Source organism: Cervus canadensis, chromosome 31 (assembly GCF_019320065.1).
Source record: "Cervus canadensis isolate Bull #8, Minnesota chromosome 31, ASM1932006v1, whole genome shotgun sequence".
In the NCBI taxonomy this organism is placed as follows: Eukaryota; Metazoa; Chordata; class Mammalia; order Artiodactyla; family Cervidae; genus Cervus; species Cervus canadensis.
The window spans coordinates 35,019,996-35,042,092 of NC_057416.1; the positions used below are offsets into that span (position 1 = coordinate 35,019,996).

At 45.5% G+C, this 22,097-nt stretch overlaps 2 protein-coding genes across 7 annotated transcripts in view; one reads left to right on the forward strand and one right to left on the reverse strand.

Annotated features, from left to right (window-relative positions):
• The first annotated feature begins 1,535 nt into the window (after positions 1-1,535).
• VDAC3 (voltage dependent anion channel 3) lies at positions 1,536-13,906 on the forward strand. Of its 4 annotated transcripts, none has more exons than XM_043454352.1 (10): positions 1,536-1,766; positions 4,164-4,232; positions 5,089-5,138; positions 6,290-6,292; positions 7,955-8,107; positions 8,984-9,036; positions 10,180-10,407; positions 11,581-11,731; positions 12,867-12,924; positions 13,379-13,906. In XM_043454352.1, exons 2-10 carry the CDS (start codon positions 4,166-4,168, stop codon positions 13,468-13,470), a joined length of 855 nt encoding a protein of 284 aa, XP_043310287.1. In that variant the 5' UTR covers positions 1,536-1,766; positions 4,164-4,165; the 3' UTR covers positions 13,471-13,906. The 4 variants fall into 4 exon arrangements, with proteins under 4 accessions (XP_043310287.1, XP_043310289.1, XP_043310290.1 ...); XM_043454353.1 differs by lacking the exon at positions 1,536-1,766 and adding an exon at positions 2,788-2,803; XM_043454354.1 differs by lacking the exon at positions 6,290-6,292 and having other exon boundaries at positions 1,540-1,766.
• Positions 13,907-19,076: 5,170 nt separating this feature from the next.
• The window catches only part of SLC20A2 (solute carrier family 20 member 2), a 109,132-nt gene continuing 106,111 nt past the window's right edge, over positions 19,077-22,097 (reverse strand). For all 3 annotated transcript variants that reach the window (XM_043454707.1, XM_043454706.1, XM_043454708.1), the window contains one exon: positions 19,077-20,568. In XM_043454707.1, the coding sequence (XP_043310642.1) occupies positions 20,404-20,568 (165 nt within the window). In that variant the 3' untranslated portion in view covers positions 19,077-20,403. The remainder of the gene's footprint in view (positions 20,569-22,097) is intronic.

Consider the following 22,097-nt stretch of genomic DNA (forward strand, 5'->3'; position numbering starts at 1 on the left):
TCCAAGTCTCACATTATGAGTCCTTTGGGAGCAAGTGTCTTACTTTTCTTAGCCTGAAATACTTAAACACAGCAGGGAAATCATCTTTGCCTCTGGTTTCAAGAAGCAACCTGGTATCATGTTCTGAGAATCAAAGACTTTGTGGGGTTTTTTTATTTTCAACTTTTTATCTTGGAAAATAATTTTAGACTTACAGGAAAGATTCAAGAATAATGCAGTGAAGCTCCATAGATCCTCCACCTAGATACACCAATTGTTAACATTGTGAATGTTTTTTCCTGACCATTTGAGCGTTTGTTGCAGACACATGCTATGTCATTTATGAATTACTTTCTATATCTCCTAAAAAACAGGCCATTTATCCATGCATGCATGTTAGCATGCGAACTCTGTCGCATCAGACTCTTTGCAACCCCATGGACTGTCGCTCATCAGGATCCTCTGTCGATGGGGTTCTCCAGGTAAGTGGGTTGCTGTGCCCTCCTCCAGGGGATCTTCCTGACCCAGGGATTGAACCTGCATCTCTGTATCTTCTGCATTGCACAAGGATTCTTTACCACGGAGCCACCAGGGAAGTCCCCATTTCTGCATAATCAAGGTATAACCATTACCCTCAGGAAATTTAACATTGCTGCAATACTAATACAATCGACATTCAAATTTTCTCAATTGTCCCAATAATGACCCTCAATAGCTGCTTTTTGTTTTTTGATCCAGGGTGCAATTTAGGATTGCATGGCTCTCAGGGTCATATCTTTCTTTTGTCTCCTTTAATCTAGAACACTTGACTAGTCTTAACAGTTCACGAAGTTCACGTTTTTAGGAGAGACCAGGTGGTTGTTTTGCAGAACTGTCCCTCAACTGGATTTGTCTGTTTCCTCCGAAACGGAGAGAAAGCACTTCTTGGGCGAGTCATTCTCACACAAGACGTCAGTCTGTACCATCCCTGGCGCTGCGCAGTTCCATCACTCGGTTTAGGTGATGCGTTTGATGTGAAGGTACCGTTTTCTCTTCACTAAGTCATCTATGGGATGATACTTTGCAACTGGACGAATATCCTCAAGCGTCCAGCATCTATTGATGAATTCTGCCTGACGCAGTTCTTGGTGGCTCCAAAGCAAGGGTTTTCTGTTTCTGTAATTTCTTGTACATTTATGAGTTGGAAATCTTCTCTAAAGGTGAGCTGTCCCTCATCCACCTCCTCTCTTCCTTTGAATTACACCTCCGGTGTGATGACGCCGGGGTAAGTCACGCCACTTACCCCCTGGGGACCTATGTTCCTCATCGTTAAGATGAGGTGACCCAAAGGCCACATTCTTGAACTTCAGTCACTCTGACATGGAATCACCTCACAGGTCTGTCAGGCATCCGACTGAGAAGGACGCGGCGGGGGCGACCCCTCCACGGGCAAGGGTCGCTAGTGGTCCGCGCCTTCTCGCGAGAGCCGGCCCCTCGGGGGATAAAGGCGCGGGCGTCGCGCCTGCGCGCTCACGTCCACCCCGCCCGCCCCCGGGCGCCGGCCCCCGCGGCGCGCGCGCGCACTCGGACAGTTGGAGGTGTTGGGCCTCCTCGGGCCCGCGGCGCGCGCCCCCGGAGCGACTCTCCGGCGCAGCCGCGGCGCGGGGTTCGGGGCTCGGGGCGCGCAGGCGCCGCGGGCGTGGGGCCGCGCAGGCGCGGACGGCGTTGGTCCGAAGAAGACCTTCAGCGGTGCCCTGGCGGAGCGGACAGGCCCCTCCTAGCGGAGCGGACGGGCCCTCCGGTCGGAGGTGAGGCGAGCCGGGGCCGCGGGCCGGCGGCCGGGCGGGGGCCGGGCGGGCGGGCGGCCGTCCGGCAGGGACCCGCGGGAGGCGGCTAACGGAGGCAGGGCCGCCGAACGGGGCGCGGGCCCGCGGGCGGGGGCAGCGGGAACCGGCCCCTCCGGGGACGGGCGGGCCGCGCCGCCACCTGCGCCCCGGCCCGGCCGGCACTAGGAGGCTGGCTTCGAGGGAAGGCGGGTCCGCGAACTCCCGAGCCCCGGCTTCCTCTCCGGCCTCGGCATCCAGCATCAGGGGGCCCCTCTACTCCCTGCCCCCGAGGGGAGGGTGCTGAACGTACAGCTGACGGAGGCGAGGCGAGCCGGCTGTCCCCACGGTGATGCTGTTGTAGCCACCGCCCCCCCATCCCCCGACCCCGGCACCCCTCGCTCCCCGCCCCCGCCTGCGGCTCCGGCAGCCCGGGGCGCCGTGCACGTCCACGGACGAGTGCATCGGCAGAGCCGCGGCACTGTGTTGGAACGTGACGTGTCTGTGGCTTCTCGAGTTTTTGCTTGCTCATACCAGCAGTGCATTTCCCGTCGGGATCGTGGGCCTGGAAAAGAAAGCTTGAACTGGGCACAGTTGAGATCAGACGACCCCTCCCCCCCACGCGACTTTTGCAGAGTGTCTAGCAAGTGCTTTTGTAAAAGAAACAAAATGCTAGAAGACTGTAATGGGTCCCTGGATGGAGGTTTCTAAACACTGAAGTGTATCTTTCGTTTTTGTTTTTGTTTTTTTTTAAAGCAAACTGTAAAACCTTAACGTTTCTAATATTTGAGTAGGTAGTGCCTGGTTTGTTTTTATACTTAACCTCCCAAATTATGGGCTTCAGGCAGAATTTCAACAGGTACCACAGTCGTTTGTGATCATAAAGAGTAATATCAGATTGCAGTTGGCAACGTGTAAAAAGTCTCAAATTGATGGTTGGGACACACAGGACTTGTGTTGTAGGTTAATTGCTCTGGAAAAGAACTTTGAAACCTTGTGGCCCAGAACAAAGTTTTATTATGGTATGACTCAGTACACTTATCTTCTTCATCTTTATTCTTTCCACTTAACTTTATATATATTCTTATACTCTGTTCTCTTAACATATCCTAATGTCTGTCATATTTGACAGGTTTAGGTTAAGGAACACATTTTAAATGAATTCACAGTGAAGAAATGCACCATGAAGTGTGTGTGTGTGGTGGTCAGGTGTGGTGGGATAGGCAGAAGCTTACTTATTAGCAAGAGGCCAGACTAAGAGCTCTGCTAAATAGAAGTGAATAGGTTTGAACGTGTAGGTGGTTGAGGCATCGTAATTGCAAGGGCTCGCTGGTGCTCTGGATTTTACTAGGGGGTAGTAATGGGGTTAACAGGGGCTTCCCAGGTGGCTCAGTGGTCAAGGATCCACCTGCCAAGGCAGGAAACACAGGAGAGGCCGGTTCAGTCCCTGGGTGGGGAAGATCCCCTGGAGGAGGAAATGGCAACCCTCTCCAGTATTCTTGCCTAGAGAATCCCATGGACAGAGGAGCCTGGCAACTTAGCATGCACAGTGGGGCTAATGGGGTTGCCTGAGGTGCTCCAGCATGACTTTTGAGGATGCTGCTGGAAGAGATTTCCTGTTGTGCAGAAAGGGCGAAGAATGGTACATTCAGCATTGTTGGTCGGCCTGAGAATTTTGATGAGGATGAGGGTCATCTTGGCAGTAGAGAAGCTGACTGAATCCTCAGGCAAGATGAAGTGAAGCACCTAGGGTGTTTGAAGACTGTAACTTTTAGAGTGTATACTGATTTTTGGTAAGCAGATTACTGCAGGTAGGATCTGTCCTCTGTCTGGTTAATAGGTTAAATTATAGCACTGTATTTTAAGAAGAGTTTTGAGAGAGGGCATATTCTGGATGAATACACTTCAATTAGTGTAACTCTTAACTGAATTTCAGAGTGGCAAAAATGTTAGCTCTGAAGATGTTTGACTGCATCTGCTTTACAGATCCTCAGAATATTTACTTTGTCATCTTACACAGCTTTCTGGCTTTACGACTGCCCAAGACATGTTTTACTAATGTACACTTTTGCATCCTTTTAAAAAGTGAAAGTCCAGTTTAACAGAACATTTGCTTCAGCCTTCAAGAAATTTCTCTTTGAAATGCAATCAGAAAGATGACCTCTGTGAATCTCATGAAAAACACCCTTTCATTCTTCAGATTTCTGGAAAGCTCTTTTTAAAGGAGCAGTGTGCTTTCTCTGAACTTTGCTTGCCTTAGGAGGTAAACATTAATGATGCAAAGCAAGAAACATTGTATACCTCTTCTTACAGGACTAAACACTTGAACAGTGAATAAGTACTAAATATTATTTATTCCCTGTCCTTATTTTTCTTTATAAGATATGTGTAACACACCGACTTACTGTGACCTAGGAAAGGCTGCCAAAGATGTCTTCAACAAAGGATATGGTAAGTATGCTATTGTAAACTGCCAGTGTGGGGTAAGCATTCATACTGAATGCCTAAGATATGGGCGCTACTGTGCTCAGTAAAATGAGGTTAAGTCAACATTAATCTATTTCACAAGATTTAAGGGGATAACTATTAGCAGGTTACTAGACTTCTTTTTTTAGAGGTGGAGTGCCACAAGCATTAAAAGCCATTGTGTACATAAACACATAATATTTGCATATTTAATATTATCTGTGGGGTGAAATAGTATAAATCTGTAATGTATGTGCCTCCTTTGGTTAGCTCTGGGGACAGTTAAAGCAGGGAGTGTGTTTTTCCTCCTCCAAATAATGGCAGTGTTTTCATGAGCATGAAACCCCAGCTTTTGACTTCTTTGGAGGAACATACAGTGTTTGAAACCAAGTAGACATTTAGTTTTGGTTTTAAAAATGTAGTCTTGAAATTTTTAAGTTTTTGTGCTGTACACATTTGATTTTTTATTAATTAATAATGTTAATTATTTTAAGCTTGTATATATGTATAATTTCTGATAATTTTGGTTCTTAAAATAATGCATTTTTCTTTCATCCATAGGTTTTTTTAACTTATATTTTAAAAATATGTCTTTATTATTTTGGCTTTAAAAATTACGCTTAACTTTTGTTAGCATTTTGTTGTAATTTTTGGTTACAATTCAATTTTTTGTTAGAATTTTGTTATAATTCAATTTCTTGTGGAACTCTCACCTAACAGGAATACTGAATATTTTCCATATGAAATGTACTAGGGACTATTTTCATAATTTCTAAATTGTTAAGACTGGAGTGGATGTCACATTTTGTACATCACTTATTTTTTGTGTGTGTGTGTCTAGGATTTGGCATGGTCAAAATAGATCTGAGAACCAAGTCATGTAGTGGAGTGGTAAGTACTTAATATACTGTTAATAGATGTAGCATAATTAAAGGAACCTGTTTGAAAATCATTGTTTAGTCAAGTCACTTGAAACAGCATACCTTTGGCGCTGTGCTATCTTCCCTAGAGCCTTGTCCTCCTCTCAGATTTCAGAGCCACTGAGCCAGTTGAGCCCAAGGACAATCAAGCTGAATTTGGGGGGAGATCTTTGTTTGTCATTATAAAAGTATTCTGAATGGAGAAGGAAATGGCAACCCACTCCAGTATTCTTGCCTGGAAAAGTCCATGGACAGAGGAGTCTGGCGGGCTGAAGTCCATGGGATTACATGACTGAGCATGTGTGCACAAGGGTGGAGGGAAATGGGTTGGTAGCAATAAAGTGGTAGAACTAAAAAAAAAAAAAAAAAAAAAGTATTCTGAGTCTTCCTCTCAGAAGATATAGAATACATGTGTATACGTATGTATGTGTGTCTGTATGTATATATTTTTTTTATGCCGTATTTTTATACTTTTGTGAATATGTATGTGGACACTAAAATCTTTGCTTCCTTTTTATTGGGTTCATGCAAACTTTGTTGCCCTTTTACAAAAACAAACTTTAGTCTCTGTCCCATCATGATTAGTTGAAACAAATGTAGAAATACATGCAGAAGGTTAGTCAACTTTTATTAATGTTCATAAAGTCTTTTCCTGGAAGTAAGAAATAAAGGATATATCACCACATATCACTAACCAGAGCTTTTATAAGTTTCAGCAGATAGATCAAGTTTACATTCACCTTATTCTCTGATTTTTCCATATTGACTGCATTTTTTTTTCTTTGGTATTTGTCTCTTCAAACCAGTGCAAATTTTATTTCTGGATATAATGATTTAATTAGAAGGGCAAGAAGTATTTGGAGTATTTATGATGCTTTGTCTGATACTTCATCTAATCCTGGTTTGTCAGTATTCTTTCCCTGGATTTTCTAGTAGTAAATAAATATTTATGCAACTACCTTCCTAAGATGGGATTTTATTATGTAGTCTATTAAAACAGAAAAATCACACTCATTTTAATTAGTATTTCAGATTTGCTCAAGGTAGTTTTGTGTTGAGAAAACCAACAACTAAAATTTTGTCTCCCTTTCATGCTGCTGTTGTGTGTGAATATTCATTCAGATGGTAAGAAAAACAGTATATTTGTGTGCTTTGTTTTTATGGCTGTTTCTGTTCTTTAGTAGTGATTTAGGAAAAATTTCATCCCTTGCTCCAGATTGCCTAGATCGTATCTTGGTATTTTTATGATATGCCATTTATAACAGTAACATTTCCATGATTGTTTTGTTGCATACTAGCATCACAGCAGAACTGTAGATGTTATGTGCATGTTATAAATATATTTTGCACTGTTTGAGCTAATTATGAAATTAAACAAAAATTGAAGTAATTGTGAACCTGGAACTCAACTTAGGAAAATTATAACCTTGTGTTTGAGATTTGGAGCTCTGGTATTTTAGATTTTTGACAGAGCTTCAGATGAAGAAATAGTGATGATAAGAAAGAAATACAGACTAAATACGCTTCTACCTTAATTTTTTGCACCAAAATTAAGGTTTATATTTGCTCTACTTGCAAGTTTATAAAAGGTAAATGTGAAAAATAAAACACTCGGTAGCTGGATCTACTAAAAGACAGTGATGTGAGTTGTTAAAACATGACTAGCATTTTGTCATGTTTTGCCAAGGCCTTGCCCTTAGTGTGCAGTTTGATAGTCTCTTTGAAAACTTGCTGTGCCGTGGAGATTAACAGATCACAGTTTCCCAGTTGTGTCATCAGCCTATAGAACGCGAGTTAGGGGGCAGGGCATTTGGTGGAGGAAGGATTCATATTGCAGGTGGTAAAACTACTGCGGCAGAGCTGCTGGCGTTTCATGACTGTTGGCAATATTTCAGAGACGGTCTTTAAAAACAGGGCCAATCAGAAATGGGTCTTCCTTGACAGTTCCTAGACTGTCAGTGACAGGTGCTGACTGTTTGCTTCCCCCTAGAACGAGATGTATTCCTAACTGCTCACTGTCATATGACTGGGGGACATCTAACTAGGGAGGAGGATTTATTTTGAGCCATCCATAGTAACTATTTGACAGGGGAGAGGGAGGAAGAGGGATAAGTTACAACATTCCATTTTGTTGTGAAAAATGGATAGATACAGTCAAATATTGAAATTGTGTATGCTGAAAATCTTAAAGATAGTTTTGTGGGCAAAAGCAATAAATTTTTTGTAACAGTGTGAATGTACTTAATGCCAGTGTAACTGTACACATAAAAATGGTTAATTTATGTTAAGTGTATTTCACCACAATGAAAATTTTAAAAAAGTTTTTAATACAGTAAAGTTATGGCCCCATTAAAAGGAGGGAATCTAAAGCTTCCAGTGTTTGGGGATTTTTTAAAGATGTTAAAAGTAACTAATAGTTCAAAAGGTCATAGAGAACTAAGTTTTTTTCATGTCATGAAGTAAATGTTTAAGGTTTGATATTTTTGTCTTTTTAGGAAAGGCATTTTCAGTAAAGATATTTCTCTTTTAAAAGAGTTTGGGATTCCCATTTAGTAAGAGAGTGTATGGAACAGAAATACCAGTAAGAGAGGTGGAGTAATGGGAAGTTTGCAAGACTGGTTACAATATCTAGAGATTAGAAGGAAAAAGGAGAGCAGGAAGTAAGTTGCTACAGAGTAGGGTTGTGGTAGAAAGTCAGTTGTATTGGTTTCTGCTGCATTGAATACTGTTTTCTGGAATGAATATTTTCTATTTGGTGAGCTGATTTTAATTATTTTTTCTTACCAGGAATTTTCTACTTCTGGTCATGCTTACACTGATACAGGGAAAGCATCAGGCAACCTAGAGACCAAATACAAGATCTGTAACTATGGGCTGACCTTCACCCAGAAGTGGAACACAGACAATACTCTTGGGACAGAAATCTCTTGGGAGAATAAGGTAAGATAGCGTTGGAAGTTATTTGTAGGGTAAACTTAATCTTGGGGATAAGATGATAAACAAACTTTGTCATCAGTTTGTCCACAATATTACTTTTGTCTACAGTATATATTTTGTCCAAATATACTCTGAGCGAAGCCTTGCACAGTGTCTAGTTGCCGTATTTTTTTTTCTGCACATGGCCTTCTTTGGTATGTTTTAGGTTTCTAGAAAGTAATATTTTGTTGGTGAGTACATAATTATGACATCTTTTGTTCTGACCAGTTCTACTTACTGTTACACAGTTGGGCCTCTCTTGAGCAGACCAAGCTATTTGTAGTGATTTAATTTTGTTTTTGTAATCATTGCAAAATTGACTCCACAGAAAAATGTTTCTAAAAATTCTTTAATGTTTTCAAAGAGAAACTCTTTCATCAGATGCTTGTCAAGTGCCTGGTACATTCAGGGCACTAGTTTTTGAGGTATGTCTGTATGCACATTTTCATATATAGATAATGCATCTGTATAGCTGAATAAGCTACTTAGGTTGGTTTGCTAACTGTCCAGTTACCATAACAATTTCAAAAGAGCATCACAGTTATTTTGTCGCACTGGGATTTTGTTGTTTTGTACTCTTAATTTACATTATTGGCTATTATAACTGGATCTGACCTGTATGTCTTAAGCCTGCTTTTTGGTGAGAATCGTGATGAAGCCTGGGGTGAGGGGAGTCGGGTGGGGGCAGGGAAAAGGAATTCATGAGATAATCTAATATTTGGCTTTCTTTAATGACTTCCTTGTTAGCGAAGAAGTCAGAGAAAACTTTAGAATTGGTTTCTCAAGTCAAGAAAAGAATTGAAAAATGCTAATTGTTAAATTTAAATCTTTATTTTTCAGTTGGCTGAAGGGTTGAAACTGACTCTTGATACCATATTTGTACCGAACACAGGGTAATTATCCCAACCCCGTTTTCTGAAATGGTCTGGTTTCTTGAAGGGGTGGAGAGGTCTAGAGGAGGGGGCTGCAGGAGGAGCTCCGAAGGGGAGGCAAGCAGAGACCTGTGTGTGCAGGAGACGGGCAGGAAGACCGCCGGAGGCAGGGGGCGGTTTTCATTTGAAATGTGGGCAGATGAACAAGGACTTGTAAATCTAATTCAAAGAGGCACACTGTGGGAAAAACGTAGGAGCGAGAAGGGTCTGAGACTAGATGTTTTTAAGCTATCCTGAGGATTCTTGGATGTGAGGTCTTGCTGGGAAGTTAACATCTTTAGAAAAGTGTCGTCTCCTGGCAGCAGAACAGTGTAAAGAGCAGTTCTCCTTACTTGATTTCTTAGCCTTTGTAAATCCCCCAGCTTCTCTGACTCAGTGTTTTCATCTGTAAAGTGGGGATTTTGTTGTCTCCCACCTGCCTGTCTCTGAAGGCGAGGCGCTCGATGGGCTGAGCTCCTCCTGAGCCGTGAAGCAGGCGTGCCCCTCCTGCCGCACGCCTGCGTTGTCTTCAGGACGAGTGTCCTCATAAGAGGCCTCATTGGGATCTCCCTGGACTGTTAAGGGCTCGTTTTGTGTTTTCACAAAATCGTCCTTCAGAAATGTACACTTCTGTCCCACATTATCCAGGGAGACAACACTGACCTGAGGAAAATGAACATGCTTACCAAAAAATAAAGTACATTTCTCTTTGTGACAGGTTAATAATCTAAAATTGTGTCGGGTGTTACCTTTTGTACCATTTGGAAACATTTAAAGAAATTTGGTTTCTTGTATGTCTGTATACATATGCATTCAGGTTATTCATTTGGTACTGAAAATCTTGCACCTTTTTATACTTTTCGTATGCTTTTGTGAAATTGATCATGAAATACCCTATCATCTGAACTTACAGTAGAGAATAGGTAAAAAAAATAGTATATTTACTTCAAATCCTAGCAAAATTACATTTTAGAGCTAAGTCATTTGAAACATTGTTAGTCTGTTTGTGCCTTCTACCAAAATAATATTTACATTGGGGGAGAAAAGGGATCTTACTCTCAAGATTCCTAGACGGCAGTAAAAGCTCATGTTGTTTTCATTCTGTTGTTTTTGTTTGTTTTACAGAAAGAAGAGTGGGAAATTGAAGGCCTCATATAAACGGGATTGTTTCAGTCTTGGCAGTAATGTTGATATAGATTTTTCAGGACCAACCATCTATGGCTGGGCTGTGTTGGCCTTTGAAGGTTGGCTTGCTGGCTATCAGATGAGTTTTGACACAGCCAAATCCAAACTGTCACAGAATAATTTCGCCCTGGGTTACAAGGCCGCAGACTTCCAGCTGCACACTCACGTGTGAGTGTTCCAAGTTCAGAGTTCCTCCTTTACTGCCGGTGCGGCCGCCCAGAAGGAGGGTGGCCGTTAGCATGTTGCGCAGGCTGGAAGCGGGTGGTGCTTGCACGTGATGATGCCGGGTGGACACCAGCCTTGCTGTGCTGTCCTGGAGGTCAGCAGGCACCGCGGGCCTTGCTGCCCTTGGCGCTGGTGCTCGCTGGCCTGCGAGCCTGGGACGGAGAGAGCGAGGGCAAGGATTCCCTTTGGTGGGAGGGGTCCTTTGGAGAGGTGTTGCTGCTTCCTCTGGTTCCCTGCTCATCTTGGCAGTTTCCGGAAGCAGGTCTGTTTGGATCAGGAATAACCCCCTGATGGATCAGAGTCCTGGAGCAGCGCCAGTGTAATTCTGTGGAGGTGTTCAGGTACTTGGTGTGACCCCAGGTACCTGTATTGTATTCAGAAGTAGCAGGGTCCCCAGAGCAGGCCTGGGTTCAAGTCTGTAGGCCGCAGCCTGTTGGTTACATGAATTTGAACTTTAAACTGTTATTTCATGTCTTGGCCTGCTGGGCACTACCAGTGTCCCACAAAGAGAAGGATTAGCTCTGTGTTTTTGAAGTGTTGCAGATTGCCGTCCACTAGACACTCTAATCCACTTACAATGACTGGTGTAGACAGAGGCATTGAAGTTGGTGAAACAGTATTATCAGAAGAGCCATCAGCTCAGGCTGACCTCTGAGATTCTCTGAGACAACACCTTGGGTCATGCCCGGTAGCCATTGCATGGAAGGCGCTTTCTTATGCTCAGATTGTGTTTTGAATGAAATCCAGAATTGGCTTGTACTACTGTAAATGTTTTTTCACAGAATCTTTGTGGAACTCTTATTTTGAAGTTTCTAAGTTCTATGAACAACTGAGAGACATCCAGATTATATCTACTTGGTATCTGCCATTGTGCCTAGTCAAATGCTGTTTAAGAAATTTATATTATGTGGGGGAGCCAAGTAAATGAATCAGATGTTACTGTGCTTTAATTAGGTGGTTATAAACTATATAACTTTTATTTGACAGTCTTTTATGCTAGAAGTTTACTGAAATCTGTAGTTATAAAACAAGACCCTGATTTAGATAGCCTTGGAGTTTTTTCCATATTGTAACAAACTAGATACTTAATGAGTTTTTCTTGTGCCATGAAAACAGGAATGATGGCACTGAATTTGGAGGGTCAATCTACCAGAAGGTGAATGAGAAGATTGAAACGTCGATAAACCTCGCGTGGACAGCCGGCAGTAACAACACCCGCTTCGGCATCGCTGCTAAGTACAAGCTGGACTGTAGAACTTCTCTCTCTGTAAGGACGTGCTGTCAGATGGGGTCTGCTCTTAGGGTTTCATCCGAGTTACAGATGGATGTTGTGATACGGTTGTGCTTTGCATGTTCTTTATTACACAGTGCTGGTCACTGTGTAGCGAGAGGAGCCTCTCCCTGAAGTCAGGAAACATGGGTTTCAATCCTGGTTCTTCCCGTATTTGTTGTCTGACCTTCTCAAGTCATTTTATCTCTTTGGCCTCAAAATTTTCTTATCTACAGATTCCTGGGTTTCAATTACTTTCCTGTTGCCATTAGTGAAAGTCTCTCAGTTGTGTCCGATTCTTTGCAACCCCAAGGACTATACAGTCCATAGACTTCTCCAGGCCAGAATACTGGAGTGGGCAGCCTTTCCCATACTCGGGGCATCTTCCTAACCCAGGGATTGAACCAGGTCTCCCATATTTCAGGTGGATTCTTTATCAGCTGAGCCACAAGGGAAGCTCAAGAATACTGGAGTGGGTAACCTATCCCTTTTCCAGTGGATCTTCCTGACTCAGGAATTGACTGGGGGTCTCCTGCATTGCAGGTGGATTCTTTACCAACTGAGCTATGAGGGAAGCCCAGTTGCCATTAGTAATTCTTGTTAATAATGCTAATTGAGCTCTTAAATTTCAGGTTCTGTGCTAAGACTTCGTATGTATCATCTCATGTAATCCTCACAACTACTCTTGTTTGGTGAATAATACTACCCTCTCCCCCCATTTCACAGACGAGGGAGCTGAGACTTAGGTCAGGTGACTGCCCAGGGTCACTCAGTAAGAGGCAGTGTCAGGGCTTGACCCCGGTCGCTCTGTCACCGGAGGTCATTCTCTTGCCACTGTCAGAGGTCAGAAAACTGATCTCAGAAGAATCCGGTGCTCAGGGAGGGATGTTTGGCCACACGGTGTTTTAACATTTTGCTCAAGGCCTTTAAGCTGTATGCTCAAGGTCCCCTCTGTCCCTACTAGTCCTACTGACTTCTTAAAAGATTTATCTTTTATTGATTTAGCTTTCGGTTTCAGTAATTCTGGATTGGTCCTAAGGTGTTTCAGCTTTGGAAATCTGATGCATGAAGTGGTTGTGTTGGCCTTGCATGTTATGAAACTGATTTCTGTTTCTGTTTCATCTTGTCTTAGGCTAAAGTAAACAATGCCAGCCTGATTGGACTGGGTTACACTCAGACCCTTCGACCAGGTGAGTAAGGGAATGAATAACAGTGGGCTTGGAGAAGGTGAGTGAGGAATAATGAAAATTACAGACAACCTGTCTGTAGTCACTTTAGGGAAATTCAGACAACTGTGTAACATTTGGTGGTTCGAAGTAAACAGATTCAGTACTTTCGTTTAAAAATATTAAATATTTTAAATAAATATATATTAAAATATTAGAAATATTTCTAATTATAACTTGGTCCCTCTGGCTTGTGAGTTTGGTTGATCACTCGTCATTCTTAAGTCTGAACTCCAAGTAGAGTGTGTCTTGACTGCTTTACAGATGAGGTGGTTATGGATCCCTAGTGTTGTGTTAGTAATAGCTGTAATCTCTCTGCCAGCTGAACCGACGCTGCTGACTCCACCCGTGGTTTCTAGGAAACACAGGATCTGATTGTGATGCTTGTTACAAGTAATCGTGATCTTCTTCTTTTCAGGAGTGAAGCTGACGCTGTCGGCTCTGATCGATGGGAAGAACTTCAATGCAGGAGGGCACAAGGTCGGTCTGGGATTTGAACTAGAAGCTTAATGTGGTTTTGAATAAAGCATCAGCTTTGTCCCTGGAGGTGAAGAGAAATGAACCCACTATGTTTTGGCCTTAAAATTCTTCTGTGAAATTTCAAAAGTGTGAACTTTTTATTCTTCCAAAGAATTGTACTCCTCCCCACACTGAAGCTTAGGTACCGAGTCCATCCTAAGGGAGGTGCTTGAAGGCATGCCCGGAAGTTGTCACGTTTGTGCCACATTTCAGTTCAGTTCCTCAGTGTTTTTTCAGTGTGTTCCTCAGCGACGGTGTAGTGTCATGTTCAGAGGAGACGACCCGACCCTCCAGTTGTCCATCACGTCCTGCATGTCCCACACCACTTTTTCATGACCTTGTAATATATTGGTCTCTGTACGGTAGTAGCATCTTTGGTTTTGCATCAGAGTAAAATAAAATAAACCCATCACATTTGGAACATAAACTGCCTGGACTTGCCGGTGCCGGGTGCTCGTGTTTGGTGGGACCGACTCTGCTGTGAGGAGTGCTCTTGTGGGCGGGCTCTGTGTCTGAACGGGTCTCTGCTCCTGCCTGTCGCTGCCTCTTCTGTTGACCTCCCTGCTGCTGCCGCTGTGGGTCAGGCCGAGTCTCGTCCTGCTGGGCGGGGGCAGGTCTACAGGGCTTCTCGCTGCCGACTGCAGTGAGAGAGTCTGTCGTGGTAGTTCTGTAAAGTTGCTGGGGAGGAGCGAGAGTGTCAGTGGGTGGAAAGGGGGCAGCGGGGAAATGCTGCTGGGGAGAGGCTGAAGCAGGGGGCATACCCGAGGCCCCCTGGGTCTCAGGACAAGGCTTTTGGTGTAGAAAAATGATGCCCAGAGGATGGAAATAGTGGTTCAGAGGAGAAGTGAGGAGACTGTGATATCTTCAGGGCTTGCTGGTATATTGTCTTTCTAAAAGTAGAACTCCTGGGAAAAAAGATTTTTTTTAACAATATGTGCTGGTTGCAGCAGATGCAGTCAGTGAGGTTGTAAATAAAAGTGAAACCTGCCTTTCCTCTCTCCAGTCCCTCTTCCACTGTCACTAGCAGTTTGACATACATCCTTGTAGATACTTTTCAGTGTCTTTAGTGACTGTGTAAGTATCTTTATGAAATGTTAAAATGCTTATCTTGTCTTGCAGCATACTTTTCAAGTGAACAAAGCAGCTTTTCTATCTGTATAGACATGCCTCGTAATTTTCACACTTCTGAATCAGTGTGGCGTTTATCTGCTCCCCTCTTTGCTGGATTCAGCTTGCCGTACAGACGGTGCTGCACTGAGTACCTCTGTCCACGTCTCTCTGTCCACGCCGTGAGTGTCCCCGGGGCGCACTGCCCAGGAGAGCCTTCTGTGGTGGTGAAGGCGGTGTGTGTCCCCATGGTCCCATTCGGCGGCGTGCGGTAGGTCAGTGGAAGGGCCGTCTTTAATTCTGTGTCTTTGTGAAACCGCTCAGCCACGCGCACGGTGGGGGCAGCTGCTTTAGCGCGGGTCCCCAGGACCGGTGTCGGGCGGGCAGGTGCCGAGTCAGAGGTGCTGGGCACGTGTGATGGGCAGCACAGTCACCCTTCAGAAACTCGGCACCAGCCTGTGTTTCTGCCAGTGGTGGTGCGGGGTGCCTGTTTCCTGCATCTGCAAAAAGGCTGAATGTTGACGGACTTAGATTTGTTACCACTTTTAGAGGAAAAATGTGTTAACAGTGCTTCCCTGACGGCCAGTGAGATGGAGCTGTTTTCGTGGGTTCACTGATACTTGTAATTCTCTGATTGGCCTGTTCAGATTCCTCACTGTCCAAATCAGTAATCTTAAGAACAACTGGACACAGCTGCTTTTGGAAAACGTCAGTGCTGCAAGATATTTCCCTGCCCCTCTACCCCTAACCCTAACGCTAACGCTAACCCTAACCCTAACCCTAACCCTAACCCTAGCCCTAACCCTAACCCACCAAAGGTTCTCTACGAGAATCCAGATTGCAACCACCACTTCTTATGTCAGGTATCATCTGTGATACCGGCCACACGATACAATTTTATTTTCTCATTGTCTCTGTGGGTTGAGCCATCCTCACAGGAGATGAAGTATAACAGAAAAGGAGAAGGGGTGAGGGGGTAAACAATGAGTTCATTCTGTGTAGTGGGCTCCTGTGTCTTTCTGGGAGAACTGTGCAACCTGAGCGTGAATGGGACGCTGAGCAGGGCTGGCTGGGCCTCCTGGTGGTTCCTGGGGTTAGAGGGTGTCACTTTGGGGCTTCTCTTCAGCTGGGCGGTGGCGAGGGTGGGGGATGGAAATGCTGGGGGCCTGAGGAGACGCAGAAAACTGCTGGTGAGATGCCCCCTCACGCACTGCTTCATTACCTTGTCTGATGAGGGGAGTTGTATTTACGGCCCGAGGTAGGTGGGAAGGTTGCTGCAGGTTAGTGTTTTTCGCTCCTTGTAGAGCCGAAGAGCCAGTCTTTGTGTTGACACGGTAACCCAGACATGAACAGAAGGATGTGGAGTTCCGCCATTATTCCGCAGTTTCATTGGATTGTATGGCTGCAGGGCTGTGATCTAAGTGCCCTCGTAACGACAGTCGTAGCAGAAAGGAGAGCACGTTTGAGCTGTGCCAGGCCCTGTGCTGGCCCCTCACAGTGACTGCAGGCGTCTGGAGTGCAGTCGCCTGGGAGAGGAAGCCTCCCCAGTGCGCTGGTGCTGACATGCTCACCAGCTCTCTGCCCCGTAAAATGCCCTTCAGCACCTCCCCTCCACTCCCCAGGGTCCCCTTCCTCTCCTTCCCCACCCCCAGCCCCTGTTACAGCCTTGTAACTCCTGTGGCCTCGCCGTTATTTGATCTTCCTTTTTAACATTGATTCATTCACGACCCTGCTGGCATCCTCAGTCTCGTCTCTGGAGCCTTACTCTCCAGCCAGCTTGTTGGGCCTTGGGTGGGCGGCTGACCACCTACAGACCTTTGCCGGGAGCAGCCTGTCAGATGTGCTTCTCAGCTGTTCTGCAGCCTCTGAATCACAGCGTCTCCCAAGGGAGCCAGTGCCGTCACCGTCACTGTGCTCTTGGTGTCTCTGCCAACGTTCTGCCTCTTCTGAAAGCCGCCCCCCACCCCCCACCCCCCGGCTCCTGCCTTCTGGGCGCACTCCCACAGCGAGGCAGTCACACCATCGTGTTGGCAGTTTTGCACACCCACCGCCCCCGAGGATGAGCTCCACGAGGCCTGTCTGTGTCTGGCGGCCAGGCCAGCACCGGGAACATGATGGGCACTCGCTTACTCGGTGAGTGTGGGCCCGAGAAGATGGGCCTGGTTTGGGTCTGCATCCAGATTGAGGTTCTCCCCTGGCAGGTACCCAGGCACCTCTGGCCATCAAAGTGGCACAGATAGATCCTGGCCTTTCTGACAGCTCTGAATTATGATAATACTGAACACTCTGTGAGGTGACTCTACTGCTGCAATTTAAAAGGTTCTGGAAAGGCGGACATGGTTGCAGCTACATTTGACACCACTGGGCGCCACTGTCGTCTGCCAGTGGGAGGTGCCAGCCTGGCTGTGGGGCCAGGCCTCCTGCCGCGGAGGTCCGTCTGTCTTGTTCCTTTTGACTTCCTCCCTCCCTTCCCCAGTAACCTCCCAACTCACAGTCTGGAATCTACATTCAGGGTTTGGTTTCACCTCTGGATTGCTGGCCTTGGGAAATGACTAGCAAATGCTTCCTGCTCTGGCTCTTGGTCTACAGCCTGTGCTGCGTGCAGGCTCTGCCCTGAAGAGAGACGGGAGGCCGGGCTGGGAGGCTGCATCCCCAGGAGCCCCGCAGAGGTCCATGCCCCTGTCTCTGCACCGCAGAGCATCTGGTGACAAAGCCTCAGCACAGTAAGATGTCAGGGACACAGGAGGGCCCCTGGTCTGAGAAGTGTGTGCATTTTTAGAGGAAGAGGCTGATTAACTCAAAGGAGAGACTATCAGCATCCCATCCCCTTGCTGGGTCCCTCCTCTGCCCTCGTGGGGAGGGGAGGCCATCCCAGTTAGATAACTCGGGGGCAGCAGGGGGAAGGGGCAGCGGGCAAGGCTTGTCTCTGCACGCTGTTTAGTCACTGGCTAGTCTCAGTGCAGTGGCTGGAAAAGAGGATTGACAGGATTTCAGTCTTCTTAAATTTACTTTCAGAATTGATTTGTGGCCTAGCTTGTGATCTATCCTGGAGACTGTTACTTGTGCACTTGAAAATAATGTGTATTCTGCTGCTTTGGGATAGAAATATAGATATAGGTATAAGCAGCAATGCACAGACTGGCCTGAAAACCAGTGTTTCTGGGTTGATTGTCTGTCCATTGATGTAAGTTAGGTGCTCAAGTCCCTTCCTGATACTATGTTAATGTTAGTTCCTCCCTTTATATCTGTTGATCTTTGCACTATGGATTGAGGTGCTCCTAGGTTGGGTGCATATACAGTTGTTACATCTTTTTGAATTGATCTTGGATTAATCCCTTGATGATTACGTCATGTCCTTGTCTTTTTGTTAGTCTTTGAATTCTATTTTGACTGATAACGAGTATTGCTTTCCCAGCTTTCTCTGTTTCCATTTGTACACAGTACCTTTCTCCATCCTTTCAACCTGTGTGTCTACATCTGAAGCAGTCCTCTTGCAGGGCCCCGTGTGGTTGTGACCTTTGTCTTGCTTCACATCGGGGCCTCTGCCATCCTGGCTACTGAGGCAGGTGCAGTGAGACTGACCTCCTGTCAGCCCTCTTTTCCAGCCACTGCACTGAGACAACAGCCCTTCTGCCAGGACAGACCTTGCAGCCTGACACTGTTGTGCCATTATTTTTCTTGTAAAGTTTAGGAGGAAACAGAACTTCCTTTATAGTTTTATCAAAAGCAGGGCCACGAAAGGCCTGAAGTACCATTTAAAAATCAGGGCAGGCAAGACTCTTTGCGGAGAGTTTCCACCTGGCCAGCCCTCCTCCTCTCCTACCTTCCCGGCCCCAGAAGGACACAGAGAGCATGACTTCTGCCACAGAGGCTGGAAGTTTCCTTCTGAAGGTCCCGAGGCTCCAGGGAGCTGTGTCCTTGTTGTGTTCTCGGCTGCTGGAGCCAAGAAGGGAGACAGGATGTGGGCTCTGGCTGGGTCCTCAGCCCTAGACGGCCGAGCCGCGGCCCCAGCGCTGCTGAGTCTGGTTGACTTAAGGGTGAACCCGGGGGCTTCCCTGGTGGTCCAAGTGGCTAGGAATCCACTGCCAGCCCAGGGGACACAGGTTCAATCTAGTTGCCCGCCGCAACTAAGAGAAAGCCTGCATGCAGCAACAAAGACCCAGTGTAACCAAACATAAAGAGATAACAATTTTAGAAAAATTCCTTTTAAAAAATATGAAATGAGAAGTCTGAGCAGAGTGTGACAGGTCCCATCGGAGACCAGCTCTCTTGGCAGGCGGCTCATCACTGGAGGCTCACTGTGTGTGAATGCATGGCTGGGTTGTGGGCCATCCTTTCCTCTCGTGTATTTTGGGCACAAACAGTTAACAGTAGTAAAATAAGAGGGAAAAAAAAGGTATTTGAAAAACAGAAGCAAACGAATTATAGCTTTTATTTTTGTGGAACTGCAGTAAGAAAAAGGTATGTAGAAAAAGACTTCAGAGGCAAACTTTTGAGGGGCATTTTTTATTATAAATTTAATATGGTTGATTAATGAAAAATCACAATGAAGTACCGAGAAAGTGTTTGTCAATATAAAAGTTTTAGCAGCATTTCCACAGTTTTCAGGCTCTTGCATTAGTCGTACTTCCTCCCGCTATCAAAAAAAGAGAAGACTCCAGTGGGGACCACAGCAGAGCAGCCAGGATGCTCCGCTCCGTGAAGGCCTCTAAGAAGTCCTCAAGTCCAGTGTATTGTCTTAACAGGTCAACCCTCCCCACTCCCTAATTTCTAGAAGGCCAAAGCACTTGCCTCATGACTGAGGTCAGAGTCCCATTCTTCAGGCTGCAGGGGAGGAGGGGGGCGGGAGTTTAAACTGGACTTGACACGTAGTGCTCGATCACGTCCGTACATCCTCTGCGCTGACAGCATCGAGGGGCCAGGATCTGGCGCGGGCAGCAGTGGGGGGTGTGTGGGGGGGACCGGAAGAGGGGTGTGCCCGTGGCGGGGGCTGGTGTCTCACCATACAGCCCGCTCCAGGTGGTGGTCGCGCCGCATCCCAGGGTTGATGTTGGGATTAGTGAGAAGGGCGGGGGGACACAAACAGTATGAAAATATAATACTGGCAAACTATTCCGCTGCTTCTTTGGTACTTTCCAAAATTCTCTGATCAAAAAAGTATAAGGGAAGCACACCATTAAAAAATTACAGTTTTAAGTATTTACAGAAGCAATTCATGATATATTACATAATCAATACACAGTATATGAACAAATTCTTCAGTGAAAGCACTTGTGAACTCCTGTTCCAGTATGAGTCAACAGCACACGGACACGCGGACACCTTCCCAAGTGGGCCTCCTCCATCCTGCGTCTCACTTACATTACAGTATATTAAACGGGGGAAAAACACCGTCTTCCAATCTACATTTTCCTTTTAAAAGGTTCTTAAAATCCGCCGCTGAAATCGGTATGTACAAAGATTTGTTGAGTATTGAAATCTAGGCAGGTAGCTCCACTCCCATCTCGAGCATGTCTGAAATAATGCTAGCTATTATTCTATGTATACAATATATATTTAATATGTAAGTAACCGCACCACGTTATGTCGCCACAATACCAGCTGAACGCACAGTATTATGTACAGTAGTTAAGTTAGCTCTGGACGATGACTCTACACCTAGGTGGACAGTGTGGTCTGGAACATCTGAGAGGGGCGTGGAGGCGCTGGCCGGGGGGCAGCCCACGCGTGGGCACGGCGTGTGCGTGCGGGTGTGAGCCCACAGCACCCACGCACACACCCCGGGCCGTCCCTCGTTTGCCGGCCGCCAAGGAGCGATCACACGAATGGAAGGATCCCGTACATGAGGAGCGCCATGATAGCAGCACTGAACAGCCCGGCCACGGGCACCGTCACGAACCAGGCCACGAAGATGTTGCGGAAGAGGCGCCAGTCCACGGCCTTCCGCGAGCGGATCCAGCCCACCGCCACCACCGAGCCGACCTGGGGGAAGGAGCACAGGCATTTCAGAGCAGACCCAGGCGAGACGCAACCTGCATTCAGCCAACAGTGTAAGACGACCAGTTCTGTCCCCTAAGTCTGATAAAAAGCTTTTAAAAACACTTCCTAGATTTTAGCTATAATTATTTTAGGATTACCCTGTCCAGAAAACAGTTCTGAAGCACTTTTCCACGTGTATTCTGCTCTATTTGAATGGAAGCTTAGCCAAGCAAATGTTTTCTCTTCTCCCTGCCACTTTAGCAATCAGCTGTGATGGCCCTTATTTTAAATATTCCCCAGGCAGGAGACTTGATTACAGTGGTGAACCTACTGTAAATACACAATGAAATGGCAGTAACGTACCCTTCTCCTAGAATAAAAACATCATAAAATGTTGGAGCTGGAGATCTTTGCAAAGGTCTAATCCATGTGGCTCAGTTTGTGGAAGATAAAACACTTCCAGAGGGCGGAGGGGGTAGGAGAAGATTTTTAAGTCATGGCAGGGTGAGGATGAGAACTGAGGGCCCTTGATTTTAAACATTTTCTCCAACTGCTTTGCAGTCCTTGTACTTTACTGATAAAAAATTAATCAAATGGGACATAAATATTATTGGTTTTAAAATGTCAATCATGTTTCACAAATAATAGAGATACTTGAAAATCAATATGTTAACATGGATTCAATATTTCTGTGTACACTCGCAGTTCATTTTATGAAATTTACAAAGGAAAAAACATACAACTTTAAGTATCTAAAAATGGAAATCATGAGAAAGTATAAAGCCTAATATCTCACACCTTAATCAAGCTCTGATGAAGTTCAGAGACGTCACAAGGGTGCCCTTGGCCCCTCGGAGGGGCCCCTGAACATCTCCATGAAACAGGTTTTGTCTCCACTGACCAGAATTATTTCAGAGTTAGCAGGGGCCAATGAGCTTCAAAGAGCAACTGGGGTGTATTCCGAGGTCAGCCGAAAACAATAATATCCAACACTTGTTTATGGAAGCAAACTGGAACAGCAAAACCAGCAGCATATTTAAGGAAGTTAATCTGACATTTTGTCAGCCCACGCTGTGATTAGCAATTCTGTACCACCTCCAGGTAGCAACTAACAACCTATCAAGGAGCATTAGATGACCATTCTATGTAAATCCTTTGTCTAAAACCAGTTTCTAGCACACAGGAGACAATCGAGACTTTGCTGCTGCACAAAGACTCGCTAGGTCCTACTGGTCCTCAAATACAGCAAGTCTACTAACAGTGGCTTCTGAGATGAGACTCTCCTTGATATAGTCCCTCTTCAGCTAGGCTGGATTACCTCACACATAAGAGAACATACTCAAATTTTTTTTTTTTAAATTATTTGGAGGCTAATTACTTCACAACATTTCAGTGGTTTTTGTCATACATTGATATGAATCAGCCATAGATTTACACGTATTCCCCATCCCGATCCCCCCTCCCACCTCCCTCTCCACCCGATTCCTCTGGGTCTTCCCAGTGCACCAGGCCCGAGCACTTGTCTCATGCAT

What these genes read in the sequence shown, in the direction of transcription:
- VDAC3 (XM_043454352.1), top strand. Translation starts at nt 4,166, where the DNA reads ATGTGTAACACACCGACTTACTGTGACCTAGGAAAGGCTGCCAAAGAT. An exon ending in TGTCTTCAACAAAGGATATG is followed by an intron (nt 4,233 to 5,088) that starts GTAAGTATGCTA and finishes GTGTGTGTCTAG; the next exon opens with GATTTGGCATGGTCAAAATA. An exon ending in CACTCAGACCCTTCGACCAG is followed by an intron (nt 12,925 to 13,378) that starts GTGAGTAAGGGA and finishes TCTTCTTTTCAG; the next exon opens with GAGTGAAGCTGACGCTGTCG.